Source organism: Lepus europaeus, chromosome 4 (assembly GCF_033115175.1).
Source record: "Lepus europaeus isolate LE1 chromosome 4, mLepTim1.pri, whole genome shotgun sequence".
Lineage (NCBI taxonomy): Eukaryota > Metazoa > Chordata > Mammalia > Lagomorpha > Leporidae > Lepus > Lepus europaeus.
Genome location: NC_084830.1, coordinates 29,915,284 through 29,938,804, shown reverse-complemented (window position 1 = coordinate 29,938,804; position 23,521 = coordinate 29,915,284). Strand labels below are relative to the sequence as shown.

Below are 23,521 nucleotides of genomic sequence, written 5' to 3'. Positions count from 1 at the left end.
ATGGAAAAAGCAGTGATACCAGATATAAATCATGTAACTAGGCAGATTCATTATCATCATTCTCAAAAGGGCACTCAAAATTACTTAGCAAGGCAACATGTCAATGGTAAGCTTGCTCTCTCACTTTTGGAAACAACATTTTTCTCTAAATTTTAAACTTACTCTCAAATCCATCCCCATCATCTCCCTAGATATACATTTCCATTTGATGGCCTTTTTGATGAAAAATTAACAAAATAAATGCACGGAGCATCAGCCATCTCATCTTCCAATTACAATGATCTGAAAATCAAACATCTTTTTTTATTATTATTATTTATTTGACAGATACAGTTAGACAGTGAAAGAGAGAGACAGAGAGAAAGGTCTTCCTTTCATTGGTTCACCCTCAAATTGGCCGCTATGGCTGGAGCTACGCCGATCCAAAGACAGGATCCAGGTGCTTCCTCCTGGTCTCCCATGTGGGTGCAGGGGCCCAAGCACTTGGGCCATCCTCCATTGTCCTCCCAGGCCACAGCAGAGAGCTGGACTGGAAGAGGAGCAACCAGGACTAGAACTCGGTGCCCATAGGGGATGTTGGCACTGCAGGCAGAGGATTAGCCAAGTGACCACAACACTGGCCCCCAAACAACATCTTCTATGCACCTCTCTAAATTCTTTTCCATTACAGTGAAAATACTGGTAATTCCCCTATACCTGTCCATAGAATCTCATTTATTTTCTCCTACAAAATTATGTTCCTTTACTTATATCCTCTCTTTTCTATTTCATCAATATATCCCTCTCCATAGTATTAAAAGTAGTATCAATTAACAAACTTCATGTTCTTGCATTTCTGAAAAGAAAGCTTCAATTTACTTCATACTGACTATACATTATTCTGCTTTATATAATTCAATATCCAAAAGCTCTAACTGAGCTAAACTCTCCTAACTCTTCAGCTATTACATTTTTTCAGTCTCTGAAATCACTCTTGTCAACAATCTCCCTGTTGTCAATTTGAAGAGTCTTCTATCCTTAGCATACTCAATTATTCAATACTGCCCATCTCCCTTGATTTTCTTCCTCATTTCAGTTATTCTCTTTGAGATACTCCTATGTTTTCTGAGCACTCATGAACATGATTTGATACCTCCTTGTATTTCATCAGTTTACCAAATAGTATAGATATGTAAGACAGTATCACTTACAGTACTCTATACTTGGTGTGTCTGTGTGGGTGCAGTCTGTTGACATCTTAGAATATACTATGTTGATCTTTTGTATATAAAGATAATTGAAAATGAATCTTGATGAAGAATGGGATGGGAGAGGTAGTGGGAGATGGGATGGTTGCAGGTGGGAGGGAGGTTATGGGGGGAAAAGTTGCTATAATACAAAAGTTGTACTTTGGAAATTTATATTTATTAAATAAAAGTTGAAAAAAGAAAGACAATGTAAAGGGGAAACCTGTTGAAGTGAAATGGACACTATAAGCAACAATGAACTGATCAGCTCTTGTCCTGACTCTAGATGTACAATGTAATACTTTATCCTTTTTAGTATTTGTTGTTGTTTTTGTTGTTGTTGTTCTAGTACTAGTGGTTGAACTCTGTAATTAACACACAATTACTCTTAGGTGTTTAAATTTTAACTGAAAGGTGATCCCTGTTAAATTTCAGAATGGAAAAAGAGAGGGAGGAGATGTACAATTTGGGACATGCACAATCAGACTTGCCGCAAATGGTGGAGTTAAAAATGTGCCAGGGGATTCCAATACAATCCCATCAAGGTGGCATGTACCAATGCCATCTCACTAGTCCAAGTGATCAATTTCAATTCACATTCGATGGCTCTGATAGGTCTAAGAGTCAAAGGGATCACACAAACAAGACAAGTGTCTGCTAATACTAACTGATAGAATCAAAAAGGGAGAGAAAGATCCAACATGGGAAGTGGGATACACAGCAGACTCATAGAATGGCAGACGTCCTAAACAACACTCTGGCCTCAGAATCAGCCCTTAAGGCATTCGGATCTGGCTGAAGAGACCATGAGAGTATTGTAGGCATGGAAAGCCAAGAAACCATGGAAAAGAAAAAAAGAAGACCTAAATGAAAGATCTCTGGGAGTGAGATCCCAGTGGAAAGAACAGGGCCATCAAAGAAGGAGGTACCTTTCTCTGAAGGGAGGAGAGAACTTCCACTTTGACTATGACCCTATCGGTATAAGATCAAAGTCAGCGAACTCTAAAGGCTTCCATAGCCCTGGCAACTCATGACTAGAGCCTAGGGAGATTACTGACGCCATGAACAGGAGTGTCAAATTGTTAAGTCAGCAACAGGAGTCACTGTGTACTTACATCCCATGTGGGATCTGTCCCTAATGTGTTGTCTAATGTGCAGTGATGCTATAACTAGTACTGAAACAGTATTTTTACACTTTGTGTTTCTGCGTGGGTACAAACTGATGAGATCTTTACTAATTATATACTGAATCAACCTTCTGTATATAAAGATAATTGGAAATGAAAAAAGGAAAAACCTGGTGTTAAATTGGAAATGGCATAGAAAATTAATTAATTTTTTTAAAAAATATATTATGTAATATCTCTGTCTTTAATGTGCTGTACACTGTTATTTAATGCCATAACTAGTACTCCAACAGTATTTTTTTTCACTTTGTGTTACTATATGGGGGCAAACTGTTGAAATCATTACCTAATATATACTAAACTGATCTTCTGTATATAAAGAGAATTGAAAATGAATCATGATGTGATTGGAAGGGGAGAGGGAGCAGGAAAGGGGAGGGTTGTGGGTGGGAGGGAAATTTTGGAAGGGGGAAGCCATTGTAACCCATAAGCTGTACTTTGGAAATTTATATTCATTAAATAAAAGTTTAAAAAAAAAGAAAGAAAGACAATGTCACAAGTTCCCTTGACTTACTATAGTGTAAGTGATGTCATGCATTCATTACTACATATTGTTTATCATTCTACATGCTGATGCTTCTCTAATATCTCTGAACTTGAATTAATGCTCAATTACTAAACATAACTACCTGCAAATGTCTAAATCAGCTGAAACTTACAATTCCAATCTGAAATCTCAATTTTTCTCCTCAGACTTCTTAATTTCCACACTTCATCAAATATTATAATTTACTCTATTCTCATTTTTTCACTCCCACAAAGTTTGGAATCATATTTATTCTTTTGTGTTTTTTAGTTTTACATCAAACCTGATACTGAAGATTTTATCTTCAAAAGATGTCTTGTATCTGTATAATTCCCTGTCAATAGCATAGTCAAAATCTCAACAATTTCCTACCCAAACTACTGTAGTAGCCTTCTAACTAAAGCTGATGTTTTCTTCAATAAAATTTCTTAAACAGTAAGCATGATTTTACTAAAAATTCAAGTTGGGTCAGGTTATTCTATTTTAGCTCTATAAGTTCCCATTATATGATGGTAACCTAAATTAGGAAAAGAAAGTCTGCCTAGGCTAGGGGAAACCACTGTTGATTGTTTACAACAGATTTTTCTGTGAAAATTTACAGGTTTAAAGTATCAAATAATTGAATGGCAACAAATATTTTGCATGAGGGGGAGGTGGCCAGGGGTATGAGTAGGTGGGTGGGAAATCACATTAGTTTTAAATGTTGGTTCCCATTAAAAAAAAAAAAACAAAAAACTGTGTTTAAAATGTATCTTCAGTCCAGATTAAGCTGAACTGTTGCCAAATTACTTACTCTGCAGAAGATATCTATCTGGTTTCTCTTACTGCCTCAACTTCATTTTACTTTTTCCACCATTTACACTTTAATACTGAACTTCACTGATCTTTATTTTCCTGGAATGTTTATCAAGTTCTTACTTCATGACAGGCTCTTCCTCCTCTGCAGGCTGGTGGTATGTAATTCTTCCAGTATCTGTGGGAACCTAACCTCTTTAAATTGTGTGTGTTCCTTCACTAAGACTTCTGTATACTCTCACATAATCTTGTGTTTTACAAAATTTTTGATTTTATGGTACATTTTAATATTTGAGAATACCTTGCATGACTTGAAATCCACTCACTTTATGGTAATCTAGCCCAGTAAATCACTATTATATTACATTACTTTAAAATTGATTATCAATGAAACATTCATATAATTTTTAAGTAGTAGGAATCAAGAAAATACTAATTTTAATAGCTGTTATACATAAATTTTCCTATTTTAGCAGCTAGAATTGATAGACTACTCATTTTGCCACAAGTTTAGGATTACTATTAGTAATATATTATCAACTAAGTATGATAAAGAATTTTAGCCCTATTTTTTTTGATTTGAGGAAATCAAATCTTGGAGAGACAAGAAAGGTATGTGACAAATGAAATGTGAATGAAGTTTAATTGACTTCAAAACATAATCTAATACAGTGATTAAGAGGTCTGCTTTTGGAATCCAGAGTCATGAATTCAAATTCCAATTCAATCACATTACTAGCTGGGTAAATGGAGCTTCACATTCTTTGTATCTAGAATTGACTTAAAATAATGAATATTCATGGCAATTTATAACAATAAAAGAAAGGGCAGCGATGTGGCGTAGAAGGTAAAGCTATTACCTCCAACACAGGCATCCCACAAGGACACTATTTCGTGTCCTCAATGCTCCCTTCCAATCCAGCTCCCTGCTGATGGCCTGCTAAAAGCAGCAGAAGAGAGCTCAAGTGATTGGGATCCTGCACCCATGTGGGAGACCAAAATGAAGGTACTGGCTCCTGACTTCAGCCTGGCTCAACCTTGGCCCGTTGCAGCCATGTGGAAAGTGAACCAGGGGATGGAAAATTCTCTCTCTCTCTCTCTCTCCCTGACTTTAAATAAATAAATAAATCTTTTTAAAAAGAATAACTATAACTTAATAAATTACTTATGTAAATTCACTTAGTAACATATAAATTCACTTAGTAACAGCTAAAATTGTTTTATACTCTATAAAGATTTACACGCTGTAAAAATTCAGTTGATTTTATACACTAAGTCTGTGAGTGTTGAACCAAAACTTGACGAGATCCCAGGTCTTTCGAATTTATTTTTTGGTGTGCTTTCCTTTCCTCTCTTTTTCTTTTTTCTCTTTTCTTTACTTTTCTATCCATTTGGAACGCAGAATTAGAAAGAGAGAGAGAGACAGAGACAGAGAGACAGAGAGACAGAATCTTCCAGCCACAGGTTCACTCTCCAAATGGCTGCAACAGTTGGGGCTGGGCCAGGAACCAGGAGCTTCTTCCAGGTCTCCCACCTGGGTGCAGGGGCCCAAGCACTTGGGTCATCCTCCACTGCTTCCCCAGGTACATTAGTGGGTGCTGGATCAGAAGTGGAACAGACAAGACTGTGCCCATATGGGATGCTGGCATAGCAGGTGGCAGCTTTACCTGCTACACCACAATGCTGGCCCCATTTTTTTTAAAAGATTCATTTTCTTTATTTGACAGGCAGGGGTATATATACATAGAGAGAGATAGACAGAGGGACAGAAAGTGATTTTCCAGCTGCTGGTTCACTCCCTAGATGACTACAACTATAGGGGTTGAGCCAGGCCACAGCCAGGAACTTGGAACTCCATCCAGGTCTCCCGTGGGGTTTGGAAGGGCCCATGTACTCAGGCCAATTTCTGATGGTTTTCAATGTACATTCGCTGGGAATGGGACTGGAAGTGGAGCAACCTGGAATCAAACCAGCGATCAGAAGGGATGCTGGCATTGTAGGAAGTGGCTTAACCCACTGTGCCACAATGCTGGGCCTTACTGTGCTTCTTTAAATATTATCTGTAGGGGCCAGTGTTGTGGCATAGTGGACTAAGCCTTCTCCTGTGGTACCAGCATCCCATATGGGCACTGGTTCAAGTCCAGGCTGCTCCACTTCCAATCTAACTCTCTGCTATGGCCTGGGAAAGCAGTGGAAGATGGCCCAAATGCTTGGGCCTCTGCACCCCTGTGGGAGACCTGGAAGAAGCTCCTGGCTCCTGGCTTCCGATCCATTCTGGCTTCCATTGTGGTCATTTGAGGAGTGAACCACTGGATGAAAGACCTTTCTCTCTGTAACTCTACCTGTCAAAGAAATAAAACTTAAAAATATATATTATTTGTATAATACTTTGGGGCTAATGAAGTTCTATTTTTTAAAAAAAACTATAATTATATTCTTGTGGAAATGTTTGTTTTATGCTCCAAATATAGTAAAAGATGACGTTAAAAGTTATCCTGAAAAATCCATGGAAACGAAACTTTCGTAGACTTATATTCTAAGACCTATATTTTCTCTTCATAGGGATATTCTTTGTGAACCATTTGACTTTACAGAAATAATGTCAAGAAATAAAAACAGTTCATGTGTGGTATGTTTATCTATAAACAGAATTATCAATAATAAAAAAACACAATTTAGTATACAATGAATATGTTGAAATATAGGTGTTTGAAAAATTTAACCAAGTTATTTAATATTTTGATAAGACTTTTGCATCATTTATTTGTAAAATGTTATAATTGTGGATTAACAAAACTCCAAGGTTTTTTAAAAAACATTTGGGGGCTGGCACTGCGGCTCAGCATGTTAACGCCCTGGCCTGAAGCACCAGCATCCCATATGGGCACCGGTTCAACACCCAGCTGTTCTACTTTTGATCCAGCTGTCTGCTTTGGCCTGGGAGAGCAGTAGAAGATGGCCCAAGTCCTTGGGCCCCTGCACCCATGTGGGAGACCCGGAAGAAGCTTTTGGCTCTTGGCTTTGGATTGGCCCAGCTCTAGCAGTTGTGCCCAATTGGGAAGTGAACCATCAGATGGAAGACCTCTCTCTCTCTCTCTCTCTCTCTCTGCCTCTCCTCTATGTAACTCTGACTTTCAATTAAATGAATAAATAAATAGAAAGCATTATTTGTCAGTAATATAAATTAATAGTAGCCACAGTTTTCTGCCTATATTCTCTAGATTACTTTATGATAGAGATAAAACTTATATCCATATTATATTTATTTCTCAAAAATAAGAACAAGATGTTTATAGAACACTTGCTGAAGGGTTTCACAGACTTTATCATATTTGAACTTCTTCATTGTATGTGGTAAATTTGATTTACATTTTGCAGGTCAAACTCATGCTGACGGGATTGAATAACTTACCTTATATCAGACAACTAAGTAGAATTTGAATTCACATGTATGTCTTTAAAATGTAAACACCATGCCTTTCATTTACTACATGACAATAAATTAATTATTTAACATCAAAATGTCCCAATAAAGTTGATACATTAACAAGTCACTTTAAACTTATGACATATTAATAGTAACACATCAATGGAATCTTTTGACATCACTAAAACTTAAAATGTATTTCATGAGTTATATTAAAATCTTAAATGTTTTTAGTTACCTTAAATCTCAAAAACTTATATTGTAATAAACTTTAATGATACAAATAGTAAAATAAAAATTTTAAATGTTACCTAAAATCAGATCCAATTCTCTTCCCATTTTCTGGCTCTCCTGGATCTGGGCATAAATTTGAAGCTGTTTTAATACCTCCCTCATTTACTGTAATAGCAGAAAAAATATGATGATTAGAAAATCAAAGGTGATATTTATTTAAAAATTTACATAAAATGTATACTTATATTTTGTTTAGTCACCATTGTAAGTAAAGAAAGTTAAAATATAATTTTATCAACCAATAATGAAGGCAGAGGCATTTTTTTCTATTTATGAGCCTAAAAGAAACTGAATTAAATGCATATTAATATCTAATGTTTCATTTCTAATTACTATCAAATATCAAAATTCCATGGACCATATTTTTGGGTATCAATCTCAGAGTTTCCATTAATTATTGGCAGTAAAATATTCATCACCAGTTATGACAGTGTCATTTGGATATCTGTTTTTTTTTTTGAAGTTGCAATAGAAATAATTAAACCCCATGGAAAAAAAGTTTAAAATTATTAACAGTTCTGTATATGCTCTAAAATGGAATTTGATCTTCCAATATTAAAGTAAAATAATGTTGAAACTTACTAAACATGTTACTGAATTATAGTATAATGCTGAAAATAAAATTATGGTTTAACCCATGGGCAATCTCTGTGACTAGCTTTTACTTAGCCATTGTACATGTTTTCAGGAGTTTCTTCAGGACACCTAGTTAATTTTTTTTAAGATCCATTAATTTTTTCAGTGAATGTAATCACATTGGATAACTACATGCCCAGAATAGGTATTTTTTAATGGGAAGATCATTAAACGAGTTATTTCTCAAATATGGGTGATATGAGTGTTTTTATAAAGTCAAGCTTAAAATAACCTAGAGAATAACTCCTACTGCTTTACTCTTTATCAATGCATCTGCCTTTTTAAAGGAAAAATAGCACCTAAGTAGAGGCTCTGAAGTGGTAAAACAAAACAAAAATAAACACAAAACAAAACAAAACAAAAATAAAAACAAAACAAAAACCCTGCAATCATTCTTGTCCTATGCTGTGGATTGTAATCTACATATAAGAGAGTAAAGATTCTAGTTTTACCCCTAGATAACCTAATGGAATTACTTTAAGGAGGACCCTGAGTATCATTAAAAAATTATAACTATCAAGGTGTTTCTACTGTAAAGTCTACTTTGAGAACCACTGGATATCTGGATCATTTAGTTCAAAAAGGTCACTGTGTTCAAACTGATTCAGCAAACAGAAGACAGTTATCAGATGATGGCAGAAGAATCATGGTTGTGTGAGGTTATATGGCTCATATCTTTAGTAGATGCAGCATCTGCATCTTTCTATCAAAATGGATTTCCTAAGTGTCACCAATATTATCAGTCTTACCAACATTATTACATGCTCACCAATTAAAAGCGTAGGATATTTCTGCTATTTTCATTGTTGTTCCTCTAGTTTGTGCTTTAATCACTCTTTCCTTGTCTTTTTTTTTTTTTTCACCACTCTCTCTGGCTGATTCAACTACAGTGGACAAATTCAAAGTTCTCCTATATTTTGTGTTTTCCTCATGGATTGAAAAATAATATCTTTGCTAATAACTTCTAATCTAAGGTGTTTTAATCTTTTCCAAGCTCCTTTCTTGATCTTTCAATGAACCACTGACTATCCCATCAAAGTTCATCTCATGTGTCGGCTCAAATACACTTTCATGGTTTTATGATGGAATTAACATCTCCCTCCCAAATAATGTAGTTACCATAGGAGAACTACACTTCCTAAAACAGTTTTTATTGCAGCTCAACTGTACAGTGGCTCTAGATTTTTTACTATATTAGTTGCACTTCTAACTAGTTACCAGGATGCATCCATCACTCAAGTCAAATTGCTGCTTCACTGTTCTGTTTTCCTAGTAAGATATCTCACTCCATGCATTTGCTTCTATTTTCTCCGTGTCTCCATTTTTCCTTTTTTCCTTAGTTACCTATCAAAATCCTATCTAATATTCAAGACTCTGCTTGAGTCCCACTGTGTCCAAAAAGCTAGTCACTCATTTTTTTTTCTCATTTTCTAACTCCTGTTAATATATAACTTAAGATACTTTATTTGGAAAGTTTTGTATTTAATTGTAAAATCACTTGCTCATTCTATAAATTAAGTTTTGTATATCTTCATACTTCATGAAAATAGAGACAGAGCTTATAATTATTAAAAACCTAAATAACAATTAGGAACTTCTCAATAAATATATCTTAATCATTTTTATTGACAGTGTCACCTTCCATAGTTTTTAATGAGTCAAATATTTTCTATGGGAATCACCAACTTTTAAATCTTTAAAAGGTTTTTGAAAGTACTGTAGTACACGTTATTAAAATGACTTTTTAAATGAGGAAATGAGGTGGTATTACTTACTTTATTGCATTCTTATATGAAACACTTATTATAGGGTAATATAGAAATGGTTTGTGAAAACACTTTTAGTAAATAAAAATGAGAAAAATTCTATTTCACCAGCATTATTGTCTCAAAAAGTAAATAATATAATACAGATGAAAGAAACTTAGGCATGAAGGTGTCAAGAAGTATGTCCAAAATAGCATCAATAGCTAATGACAGAGTCGATATTGAAACCCAAGCAATCTGATTCAAAAATTTTATTTTTAAACCTTGAATACTATAGCCTGTACAGAAAGCTTACTGAGGCAGAAACACTCTTTAACTAACATTCAAAATATCTTTCTGAACATCTTATCTTAAAACGCAGAGAATCTTTATAATTTTCATCACTGTCTTTTTAGTAATCCCTGTACATATTGTTATTTGTATTGTTTGAAAGTTTTGGGATGTCTAAAAAAAAGAAAGAAAGTTTTGGGATGTTTAAAATAAAGGAAAAGGATCTCAATAATATGTGTATAAAATATATCATATATATAGTGAATGATAAATGTTTAATGATGTTTAATTATAAATATTTAAAATTTAAAAAGCAAATTAACAATGAAATTTATTATCATTTACTTCATTTGATAATTAGATATTTCAGATTTGTCCATAGCTAACTCACATAAGACATTCAAATGTACTTAGTGTGCGTTTATTAAGCTGTTTTCACTCTGTATGCCACTGAAGAATCAATTGGTGAAAAATGTCACTTTGACTTCTAAAGTATGAATAGTAACTTGCACTATTGTAAGAACATGAGTGTTCTTTAAAATCTAATTACATATGTAGGACACTGCCTTATAACAAGAACATCAGTTATTGGCAAATATTTTTTGTTCTGGTCTTTATGGATATCCTTATTGTAAATATGAGTCTTTTTTCCCAGATATCTGGGAAAGAGAAAGATGAATAGATTTATAGAATTTTAAGTTTTGAATTATTTACTTCTTATAACATTCAAGTATCTTCATTAAATCAGGGGACTTTGAAAAGTACGCAATAAACAATTTTAACAAACTTTTTGAAAACCTCTCTTGTGCTTTAGGAATCTTGTGAATTTTTTGTGTTATTGTGTATTTTAACTTAAAAATACTAATTTAGTTAACATCACAGTATAATGTTGTTATATATTGATTTTTAAGGCTTCTGATTTTATATAATATAAAAATAATGTGTGGATTCTACTGAAATTATTTACATTACCTCTTCCAGTTGTTTACACTGGTGCTTTTATAAGATTTTTACTTTAGATTTTAAATTTTTATTCAAACTTATAAAATACAATACATTTGGATCTTGTTCTGTGCTCAAAACAGCATAGATGTCAACAAAGGGATGCCTCTTTACCCTAACATGTTTCATATTGTACAAAATTTGCCCTACATCCCATTTAGCTTCTAACTGAAATGTTGGATCCTTTAGGATGGAGATTATTATTATTATTATTATTTTACTTTCTCATGTTAGTCTAGCATTGTGCTGCCATGGAAAAATTATGAACTGAAAAAGTAACATGAATGAATAAATTTGAATAATAGGACAAAACATAATCAGTTCTGCGATGTTGAAAATTTCCTTATAATTCCTCTTTAATAGCTATAGTGGCCTACCAAAAAAGTTGGCAAAACTACTATATAATTAATTAAGAAAAGTATTATAAAATATAAAAACTTGCTTTAATGTTTAACATTTTTAAACTTGTTTTTGTTTTTTTTTTTTGTTTTTTTGTTTTCCTTTCTTTGCAAAGCTACAATTTTGGACGAGGAGACATGGATGGGAAAAATTTACAGTTCAGATATTAAAGCCAAAAAAGAGACTACTTAGGCATTTGAACAACCAAATTCTCTTCAAGTCCACTATCAGAGCTTCCTGAAGCTCTAGTTAATTGATTTCTATTTAAAATTAGAGGTGTCATTGTGGGGAGATGTACCACAATGTGTGTATTTCATATCCTCCATGTGCATGTTTACTTTTGGCACTGCCAGTAATAGATTTATTTTATTAAAAAAATGAAAACATTTTATTTTTCTTTTGAAAGATGCCAGATAAAAATGCTCTTTCTTTGTAATTTGTTTTCTGTAGAAATGGCATCAAAAGAAATAAAGACTCAATGTCTTCCTGTTACATATATTTGTGTATATATACACACACGTACAAATTAAACAATATAACTCTTTGCTACAAGCAACCATGAGAATCCTGTTACTAAACACTTGAGAAACAAATTGTAATGAAATGAAATTTTGGCTTGCTCTTGTACAGTTATAAAAACGTTGCCAAAAATATTTTCTTTTGATTAATGTAGGAATTCTTTATAAAGACATAAAAAGCAAAAGTATTTTTAAATTCTCACATAAAATATAAGAAGCACAAAATTTGTGTTAAAGGTATAAGATAAATTATTAATACTTGCTCTTTATTAACTTTTTGCTTGGCAATCTAAAAGCTAATATTTCTTATAAAATATTTTATCAATTTTTCAGATACATATGTCTAAATTCTATATTTGTTCACTCATTCTTATAAACACATTCAAGAATAAGAAAATTAATACATATTTACATAAAGAGTGACATGTTTCTAATAATGCCTTGAGAAATCTTAGATTTCTAAGTATAAATATAATAATGTAAATAACTCATTTCCCAGAACACCTAGAAATTTAAAGAATGCAGCGCAGAAAATAAAATATGTATATACAAAATTAAGGGAAGGGAAATCAGTCTTATGCCTTTTAAGTCTTCTTAGAACTCCAAAATAAATATATGGCCTAGATAAAGTATTAGAAGAAGAGTGATCAGGTTAATATTAAGTAATGTAAACATTTAACTTTTATTTTGATATGATGAAATTTGTTATATTAAAATTATCTAACCTGACAATTGTTTTCCTATTAATATTTTATATTACAAGAAAGGTAACTTTTCTAAAATACATGAAATGATTATGAGTCACATTGTAGGAAGACTTAGAGTATCAATCTTCAAACATGTATTAACCCCCCAGATATATGAAAAAATCATACTTACATAGCTAAATCCTTCAAGATTAGTTATTTATGACTTTCTAAACACATAATCCAATTTAACAAATGCTTTCCTATTTATATTTGCTGTTTTGGGTTTAGTATTCTCAAGTATACTAACAATGTAAAAATTACATTTTAACATTAAAACACCATAAACTATTTGATAACATAGAAGCTCCACATTTGTGTCTTGATAATTCACATAACAGCTCAATTTGTGTCACTTATTGTTTATTTATACAAGTAAACAAACATAATTAAAACCATTCCTGTATAACTATCATGAATAATTTCTGTTAAGTAGGTCAACATTTCAAGAGGTGATTTGGAACTGAAGAAAAATAAGATAAGAAATTCTCTTGTTGAAGAATAACCAATAATAACATAAATGCAAGTTACATTACTACTCTCATTCACTATCATTACATTAATTAAGAAGTCACCTGTTATGTCATAAATGGCTATTCACAAATTTTATAAAATGTATGTGTATGAACTGCCAACTCCTTTTTAGTTTATCTCTACTAAAAAACAAATATCCTGTTTGTTTGTGGTAATACAGATAAATGGTTTAATTGAGTGATTATTAATATGAAGTTATAGGATGGATTCAAAATGATCTATATAGAAGTAAATTTGTAAGTAAAATTGTGTATTCTAGGTCATTTCATAAAATTTTCAAAAGAAAAATACCAATAACTGATTAATTAATTTATGAAAGACTATTGAGATAAAGACTATAGATAAATTAACCCAAATTAAGACAACTTTTCCTAAAATGAAAATTAGTACTTCAAAAGAGACTTTCCTTAAGAAAATATCATTGTTAACATTTATGTATGTTCCATAAAAATTACTAACAACAAATTTTAGGAATTTTACTCCTTTTTTCCTTACATACTAAAATTACAAAACTTGAGTGTCATCAACATGAGCTCAAAAAGATTTTTTAACATTTTAAGATATGAAATAAATTTGAGCAAAAACATATGCATTGGTGAGATTACATTAATTCATTATCTCAATACACATTTAAATACATACTTATTGAATAGTCATGCATGTTATATAAATATTAATGCAGTTAATTTGGTAAATACACGAACATTTTGATAAAACACACACAAACAACACAGACACCACAAACTTCACTCTTGCACTAGAGAAAGTAACAAAAAAGGAGTACACTCACAGATAGAAAACTTGTTGCTGTTGTCTTTCCCTGGAAACAATTTAAATCCTCTAGATTTAAAATCTATGGCCTTTTTCACTAGTTAAGAAAACAAACAAAAACATGTATCAGGAAATACAATTTAAAAATAAAATTCAAGTTAACAAATTTTGTTAGCATGAAATTATGCAAGTTAAAGAAATTGCTTTAATCAGCTGACAAAGGGTACTCAGTGGAAAATCAAAAAGGAAAAAAAAAAGCAATAGAAATCACTTAGTAGTAAAATACTAAGCATGTAGAAGAGTTTTAAATATTCTATTGAGAGACACCTGCATATCTGTATCAGTATTTTTAGGACTATAAAAGATTTATATAAAAGCAAAAGCTTAACAATTTCATAAACAAATTGAGTTCATAAAAATTTATGAGCAAACAAGGAAAGTAAAAATTATTAGGGCATTAGAATAACGGGGAGAATTTAATGAACTTAGGTTTTAAAATAAATTACAAAAAAACTTAGCCTATTTGGAATATTAGGACACATTTAAGAAAATTAGTTAATTGGAAAAATAAAGTATATTTAATACCTATTTAATAACTTCTATTCATTATCACTGCTTTTGACACTATGATGTCATTTTATATGTTATAAAATGCATGAAAAATAATTATAGCTATTTGGAGAACTTCTGAAACAGGTTGTTACTCTTTCCTACATATATCACTGTGTACTGTAAGTGGAGAGTCTAGTAAAATGATATGTATAAGCCCAATGTAAGAGTCGGAATTGTGTTTTTTTTTTTGAAATTTTAGAAATATTTTAAGTTATCTTAGATAAAAAAGTGCTATATAATTTTAAATATATACTATTTGATGAAATAGAGTTGCTATGGATTTCTAAAAAATGATAAATGATAATTCAGAAGATGAATTCTTTGAAAATTTTAAATTATACCAAAGGAAATAAAGAAAATTTATTTAGTTGAATCTATACTAGCTAAAAATAAGTTATGCAATATGACAAATTGTTAAAAAATAATTTTTTCTAAAACGATATGAATATGAACGCAAGAGATATTTTTAATTTTCTCAAAGATAACTTAAAACTATTTACATATGTCTTAATATCAGGCTAATAGAGAAGGATGACAGCTTTAAACATGCTATTAGGTTCTGCTCAAGCTACATATTTTTAAAAAACAATGCTTATTTTTCTAGGTAGTTTGAAATAGTCATTTCACTAATTCTGAACTGCCACTCCATCTGATTAGTTCAAGTAATGTGTGTATCGCTGATGTGGAAACATGTCAAGGTAATGTTTTTCTGTTGTTAATACTTTTCAAACTAGGAAGGGAGAAACAGTGCCTGATGATTTACTGAAATATATAGTAGTTATGAACTATCTTTGAGGCATATATATTGTATATATTAATAAAAAAAGAAAACTTTTCTTATGAAGAGGACTTAAAAGTCCTTATTCTTAGCAATTATGAGTTGTGTGATTTTATACATAGAAACCTGTTTTAACACAATTTCTTCCCTTAAACTAAGAAGGCAGGACTATATGACCACGCAGTCTTTTTAGAGTTCTTAGAATCTTCCTGTGAACCTTATTTAAAGAGAATGACTATATCTCTCTGCAGTCGTGCATTTTGTTGAGATTCTCTTCTACCTGCACTAAGCGACCTCAGAGTAACCCAAAGTTTCATTCTAGTAGGGGATTCAACTGCTTTATATTTAGTTCTGCCACTTGTGAATTCCCCTGTTGTCTCAAAATATTTTAACAAAATTTGCATTTCATATTTGCATAATTTTCATTTTCCCATTCTCAAACATGAAGTATAAGTAAGAATCTACTCCAATTTTTCTCTGCACTCTAAGAAATGACTTTCAGTATTACAAATGAATCTGAAGATTTAATGGTGGTTTAAATACAGTATGGAATTCTTAAATAAAGAAGACAAAATGCAAAAATTGTAAACCCAATGGAGAAAACTACAGAATAAAATTCTATGGTGAAAGGATTCAATGCCACAAATAATGTCATTAATAAGTGTGTGTCAGGTTTGGAGGGGGAATGTGTGTGGGAAGGGTAGATTTCTGTGCATGCCTGTATCTGTATTTGCTTATTTGATTGGATAAATAAAGGAAACACCTTAAGACAAAAACATGAATGCTTCTAGCTCACAAAACATCACCTTGAAAAAAGGATTTTAAAAATAGTTTTCTGTTTTTAAAAAATACCTCACTTAATGTATCTACTGAAATATATAGTAGTTATGAACTTCTTTTTTTTAAAGAATTCATGTTTTTCTTTTTAAAGAATCTATATAACCAATATATTCTGAATAAGGAACTATATTTTTAAAAATGAAAAACTATGATGATTGTAATAGAGATGCATTCATTTTAGGTAATAGCAATGTATATAGGAATAGTAATATAAAATTAAATTCACAAAACTTCAAAATATGTTAAAAATAAATACTTGAGAATTTTCATCATTGTACTAGAAAGAACACATAATATATATCTTTATGAGTTAATCAAAACGATTAGTACTGCAGGTATCAATTACCAGACCCTGTTTAAAACCAAGTATCAGAGATTTAACATCACATAAGTATAATAAAATATAAACTTTACTACAAATAAGATAGATGCAATAAATCTCAACATGTCATCAAGAATTAAGTGATTGTAGTGTTCATACTAAACTATTAAAATTAACCTGACCTTTTAAATCAATGTATTTCAGCAACAAGCTTATAAAATGGATTTTACTATAGAATCAAATTTAAAATATATTACAGTCTTTAATACAAGTTAAACTATGTTAAAATAGTGTGTTCTCTTTGGTAATTCCATGTACTGTATGGGGTGTGCCTCGAAATAGGAAACATACTTCACTTATGTTGCATTTCTGCGTGAATGGATAAACTGAATAGATATTTAGGGTAATTTAAACAAGATTTTTTTGAGGAGGAATTTCCTTTATTGATCATGAATTAATAAGAGTGGAAGTGATGAACTAATGCTCAGGATGAAAAGTTTTCATCTAATAATCTGTTTTTAAATATATGAAAACAAGATATTCTCTAATAAATATTCTCTAATAAATTCAGAAAGCTTTAAATGCAAGGCCTCTGTGCAAAGATCCATTTATTTTGTTTTCTCTTATTTTTCATATGCTGAACTCTTTTTGATAATTTGCTGTCTTTGTAAGTTTTAGTTTGATACATGCTTGTTTCAGCATAATAGAATCATTTTATTAGATGGGAAAGCTCTGGCAGAAAGGAATATTAGACTAGCTATATTAGACTAACTATCAAATCCATTTTGTTGTTATAAGCCCTGGGCACTAGGTAAACCACTTTGTTTCATTAATCTTCATTAGAGCAAATTAAAACAACTGTAATGGATTATCATTGTGGAATTTTGCAAGTCAATTATTGTTTTACTATCTTCAAAATCAATCTGAATTCCAAATTGCATATAAAAACTTAAAAACAGAAAATGATATTGACTAAATGTTACCTAAACTTGATCTAGCTTTCATGTTAATCAACTGAAGTCATCTTATTTGAAATGATTTAAATCGCAATGATTATAAAAAACAATCACCTGTGCACATATATTAAAAGCTTGATTTTGTTTCAAATATCAATATTTATGTGGAGAAGGTGGCATCTGCAATTGTTTTTTACACTGGAGAATCCATGTTAGTATAACTTGAGAACATATAGTATTAGTGGTACAAAATAGACTGAGAAATAGTAGATGTAGAGTTTGTGCTTGTTTAATGTTAGGAACTGATCATATATAGATGTAATTGAGGGAATTCAAACAGCATTTGGTGGTTTGGAAAAGTTGTCTTTATATGGTCCTTCTACCTCAAAGTTTCTCTAACTTACGGTCATAAAACATCTCTTGGCTTCAAGTTCCATATTTGAAAATTAATAGGTTTTTCACTATGTAACCTCAGAAGTTAAATATCTACAATTTATGATCCTATTTCTTTGCTATGTGTCTGTTTGTATATATATATATACACATTTAAATAAACATATTAAGATGTTTAATTTTCAGAACATATATCTTTGAAAAAAGGTTTGCTATTAGCAGAACATTTTCAATTGCAAATATTACTTTTAAGTTTGTATGGATTTCTTGTTGAAGACAGCACACAATTTATTAAATGTTATCATTGGGCCAGTGCTGTGCTTGGCAGGTAAAGCTGTCGCCTGCAGTGCTGGCATCCCATTTGGGCACCCATTCAAGTCCCAGCTGCTCCACTTCCAATTCAGCTCTCTGCTATGGCCTAGGAAAGCACTGAAAGACGACCCAAGTCCTTGGGCTCCTGCACCTTCATGGAAAACTGGGAGGAAGCTCCTGGCTCCTGGCTTTGGATCTCCTCAGCTCCAGGCTTTATGGACATTTGGGGAGGGAACCAGCAGATGAAGGCCACACACTCTCTCTCTTTCTCTCTCTGTCTCTGCCTCTCTCTCTCTCTGCCTCTGCCTCTTTGTAACTCTTTAAAGTTAATAATTTTTTAAAAAATCTTAAAAAAATAAATTTTATCAGTACTTCCTGAAGACATAATTTTCTACTTAGAGTCTAATATAATCATGTAAATCAAATGATTACAATATTATAACATTGTATTTATCCTAATTTTTTGAGTTTGTAGTATTTATTTTGACAATAAAGTATCTTGAAAGTTGCAGTTGGTTGGGGCTTGTACTATGACTTACTAAGTGAAGCCTCCACCAGCGGCGCTAGCATCCTATATGGGCCCAAGTTCCTGTCTCAAGTGTTAAACTGTCTATCCAGTTCCCTGCTAATGGCCTGGGAGGGCAATAGAAGATTTCTCAAGTGTCTGTGTCCCTGCACCCAAGTGGGAAACACTGAAGAAGCTCCTGGCTTCAGATCAGCCCAGTTCTGGCTGTTACAGACATTTGGAGAGTGAACCAGAGGTTGGAAGACATCTCCCTCTCTGTCTCTCCCTCTGTATCTCAGCCTCTCAAACACATAAATAAACCTTAAGAAAAAGTGGCAGTAGGATATAAATCTGCAATTCAATCAGATCATAATTCTTTTTAAAAGGAAAATAATTTATTTTGAGAAAGTGTTTCATATCACACCAGTTTTTTTAGTGTTTTTCCTCTTCATTTTAACATCTCTTTTCAGATTTACATTAATACATTTCCTCTTTTGTGCTGTGTATGACAATATACATGAATGCATGCTTCCTATTTTTATTTGAATTAATTATAATTTCATTTCTTTTTAATTCACAAACTATATTGATATAAAATATCTTTTAATTTTTCATTTGGATATTGGAAATAACATGTGTGTATGGTGTGTCTGTGTGTGGTCCATCTTACTATTGACAGTAGATACATTTACATGAATAAAAAGAAATATAATCAATCATTGGCTAGAACTCTCATTATAGGCAAAAAAAGACATGAAATGCATTTTATTTGTGATATTTCTCTCACAGGCTTAGGAGGTGGCAGATCTCTATTCTAGTCCCATTAGACATCTGGCATGCTAGTTAATGTTTCTTTTCAGTTATAGGAGATTCATTTATTTATTCTTTTTGTTTTAAAGATTTAATTTATTTACTTGACAGGTAGAGTTACAGACAATGAGAGGTAGAGACAGAGAGAAAGTTCTTCCTTCCGTTGGTTCCCTCCCCTAATGCTTCAACAGCTGGAGCTACGCGGATCCAAAGCCAGGAGCCAGGAGCCAGGTGCCTCCTCCTGATCTGCCATGTGGGTGCAGCGTCCCAAGGACTTGGACCATCCTCTACTGCTTTCCCAGGCCACAGCAGAGAGATAGATTGGAAAAGGGGCAGCCAGGACTAGAACCTGCGCCCATATGGGATGCTGGAGCCGCAGGCAGAGGATTAACCTACTGCACCATGGAGCTGGCCCCTATTTATTCTTTATATGTAAGAATAGAACTTAAATTGAAGAAAGGAGAAAAGATGAGTGTAGTTAGAATTCTCAATTATATCCACATATTATATTTAGGTATTATGAAAGCATTTAACTGCTAAGACTAAGTTGTGTTTGTTTAATGGTAAGTGGTAACTCCATATTATAGGCCTACAAATGTTAGAATTTAGCACTGATTTTCGCAACCAGTACTGGCTAAGCAAAATCTTTTTTCAGAACATATTTAGCGTGGAGGCTGCTCCTTGATGTCACCTTCTCCTCAGAAGGAATATCCTAGAAGATCAAGAAACTATTCTGATGCCAGAGTAAAATCCAGATAACATTCCTATCTCTAGATTAATAAAAATCCCTAAAAAATAAAGTTGTCTTATAAATGTTTCTATGGGGCCGGCGCCATGGCTCACTTAGCTAATCCTCCGCCTGCAGCGCCGCCATTCCATATGGGCGCTGGTTTCTAGTCCCTGCTGCTCCTCTTGGAGTCCAGCTCTCTGCTGTGGCCCGGGAGTGCAGTGGAGGATGGCCCAGGTACTTGGCCGCCTGCACCCGCATGGGAGACCAGGAAGAAGCACCTGGCTCCTGGCTTCGGATTGGCCGTAGAGGCCATTTGGGGAGTGAAGCAATGGAAGGAAGACCTTTCTCTCTGTCTGCTTTCTCACTGTCTAACTGTATCTGTCAAATAAACAAGAAAATAAATGTTTCTGTAGCATATTTTTAAAAAATGTGATTAGAGGTATGGTATAATTACATATTTCTGAATTATATAGGAGGTAAGCAGAATAGTAAATTCAGAAGCATACTGTTAAGTGGATCATGAATCTGTGAAAAAATTATTTCTTATTGTATTAAAAATAAATGAACATAAACTTTAAATACAGTAAATATGTAATAGCCATCATTTGTTATGAAAAGTAGAGATTCAATTAGTATGTTCAAAAGCACAGAAAAATACATGTATAGAGTTTATAATATAGAGTATTTATATGTAAGACTGAAAATATTTTCAAATTTAGAATGATAAATTGCACTAATTAAGTTCATTAAGAAATGCTATCTATTCATTTTAATAATTACTTAGACTCTTAATGCAGTCTCCCTTTAAAAACTCACTAGAGATAAGCAACCTAGTCCAGGCACTCTAAAGTTTTATTTTTTAACCTTCAACTTCTATTTATGCTACCATGCTTGTCTGTAGCTAGCACTTATTCTTAAATATAGAATGCATACATATAAAGTGCATGTGATACCCAATTTTAATCAAAAGAAAGATATAACGTTTTATTTCATAAATTCAAGAAATTGACAGCAAGAAACCGAATGTCATTGATTAGGATATTACTATTACCAGCTGTAATTTTAAGATCTGATTAGTCTCAGAGGCTGTCCAGTTCTTGGCATAATATACTAAATGCTTTTCAACTATTTTGCATTATGTCTTTCTCATTTGTAGGGATGGTATACAAATTAATTAATCTAAATTCCCTGTATTTCTAACTTGAATTCTAATACTTTATTTAAAGCTAGTAACCTTTCCAAATCTTGGGCCAAAATAGCAAATTCAGTAGGAAATCCTTCATACATAATCAAATTCGATGTGTAACTTATGAAATTAATGAACACATTTTAACATACTCCTAAACATATTTTAAGATACTCCATTTTTCATTTTATGTAAGATCCTGAATCTATACAGTCAACACTGAAAGAAAGTCACTACAAACTCTAAATCTTCAGAATTTTATTTTTTAATCATTGTAGCTCAAGGAATAAGTATAAATGCTTCCACTTGGGAAATTGAAGAGTGGTAGTGAAGAGGAAATACTATGTTTTATAAAAGCAATTTGTTCATTCTCACAGGCCTTATCAATTGAATTAAATTTGCTACTTATTATTTACAAGACAGTGGGTACTACATACTCGATTGAAAAAATTATGCAAGTATCACCTAAATACTCTAAAATATTTATACAGGTTTTCTTCCATCCTAGAAATGGAACACATTCAGAAATCCATAACACTTACATAGATAGCAGCAGATGCACCAGCAATGCGTGGTGTAATAGGTCTTACAGTTATGGGGTGTTGTAAAATGTCAGGATTATATGAAAAATGTGGGATTTTTATATTCTCTTTAGGGATTCTTAAAATTGGCATAATAAACATCACCATATAGGAAGAGTTACCACTTGTATTGTTTAGATACTATTAACACTTTAGCATTGGCTCAGCCCTTAACTTAATTAAATTGTTAATTATTATTCTGATAGCTCAACTTGGTAAACTGACTTCAAATCAAGATCCACTCAATATATGCATGTACACAGGCCATTTTTCATTTTTGATATATCCATCATATTCTCTTAAAAGGAAATAATTTTCTTTATGTTTAATAATTTATTTCTATTCTCTTTTCCTGAATTATGTTTCAGTAGAAATGTCACTATGAAATGTATCTGGAAAATGATAACAGTATTTTCTTAAGGGAAGAGACTTTACACAATATTTTTGGTTTATGTTCAATATCAGAGACCACTTATTTACCACTTATTTATCTAAAATCAGATTAATTTAGAAAGAATTAACCATTTGAATATACAGACCACAGTCAATGAATCTATTCAGAATATGAACAATGCTATCTATTCTTCCACTACAAATTTTACTAGTACCATGAATGATTTTAAATGTTTAAAAAATGCAGAAAAATGGGATTACTTTAAAAGTAACAATTCTCCCTAATCCCTGTGATTTCAAGCAATTATATTTTATATAAGTTCTTTACCAGAAAAGCCTTGATATCACGACCTAAATTCTGTTTAAAGCAAACATCTGTGAACTCAGATGGTTGTATTTAATACATGATTATGCTGATAAATTTGTGGCTATTGAATACAACAAAGTACTCATCATAACATATGTATGTTCTATATATCCATTTGCCTTTCTAGATCCATTTTTCTCATTTTCCTCCTTGTTTGCTAGTCAGAAGTTTGCTATGAATAGTCCATATCTGTGCTACACAAATTATGGCACTATATTAGCTACACTGGCATCCCCCAGAAATTTGTAAGAAAGAATATTGGGTACTACATCAAGTTTTCTTTTTTTTTAATTAAAATTAGTTTTAAAATGATCCTTAAGTGTTTCTAATGAACATTTAAATTTTTGAAACATTACATTTTAAAAGAGGACTCTCATATCTTCTGGGATATTCCATCAGGAAGATGGAGGCAGGGAGGAACCAAAACCAGGGTTTTTAATCCACAGAATCCCTCACCATTATGTTGACTGGTGTTGGCTTGGACCCTTAATAGAAGGACACTGGTCCTTTCAGGTCAGCTTACTACATGTAACTCTGTCCACTACCTCATCCCTTTCAATCCCTTAAGTTGGATATTTGAACAGTACAGTTGGTCACACCATAGGTTACAGCATGATCCCTTGTAGTTTCTTTACATTT

General features: G+C 32.2%; 1 protein-coding gene across 2 annotated transcripts in view; it reads right to left on the bottom strand.

Annotated features, from left to right (window-relative positions):
- The window catches only part of CSMD3 (CUB and Sushi multiple domains 3), a 1,267,615-nt gene that overhangs the window by 765,776 nt on the left and 478,318 nt on the right, over positions 1–23,521 (bottom strand). For both annotated transcript variants that reach the window (XM_062189471.1, XM_062189472.1), the window contains 2 exons: positions 14,117–14,194; positions 7,473–7,560 (listed from right to left, as the gene is read on the bottom strand). In XM_062189471.1, coding sequence (XP_062045455.1) covers positions 7,473–7,560; positions 14,117–14,194 — 166 coding nt within the window. The remainder of the gene's footprint in view (positions 1–7,472; positions 7,561–14,116; positions 14,195–23,521) is intronic.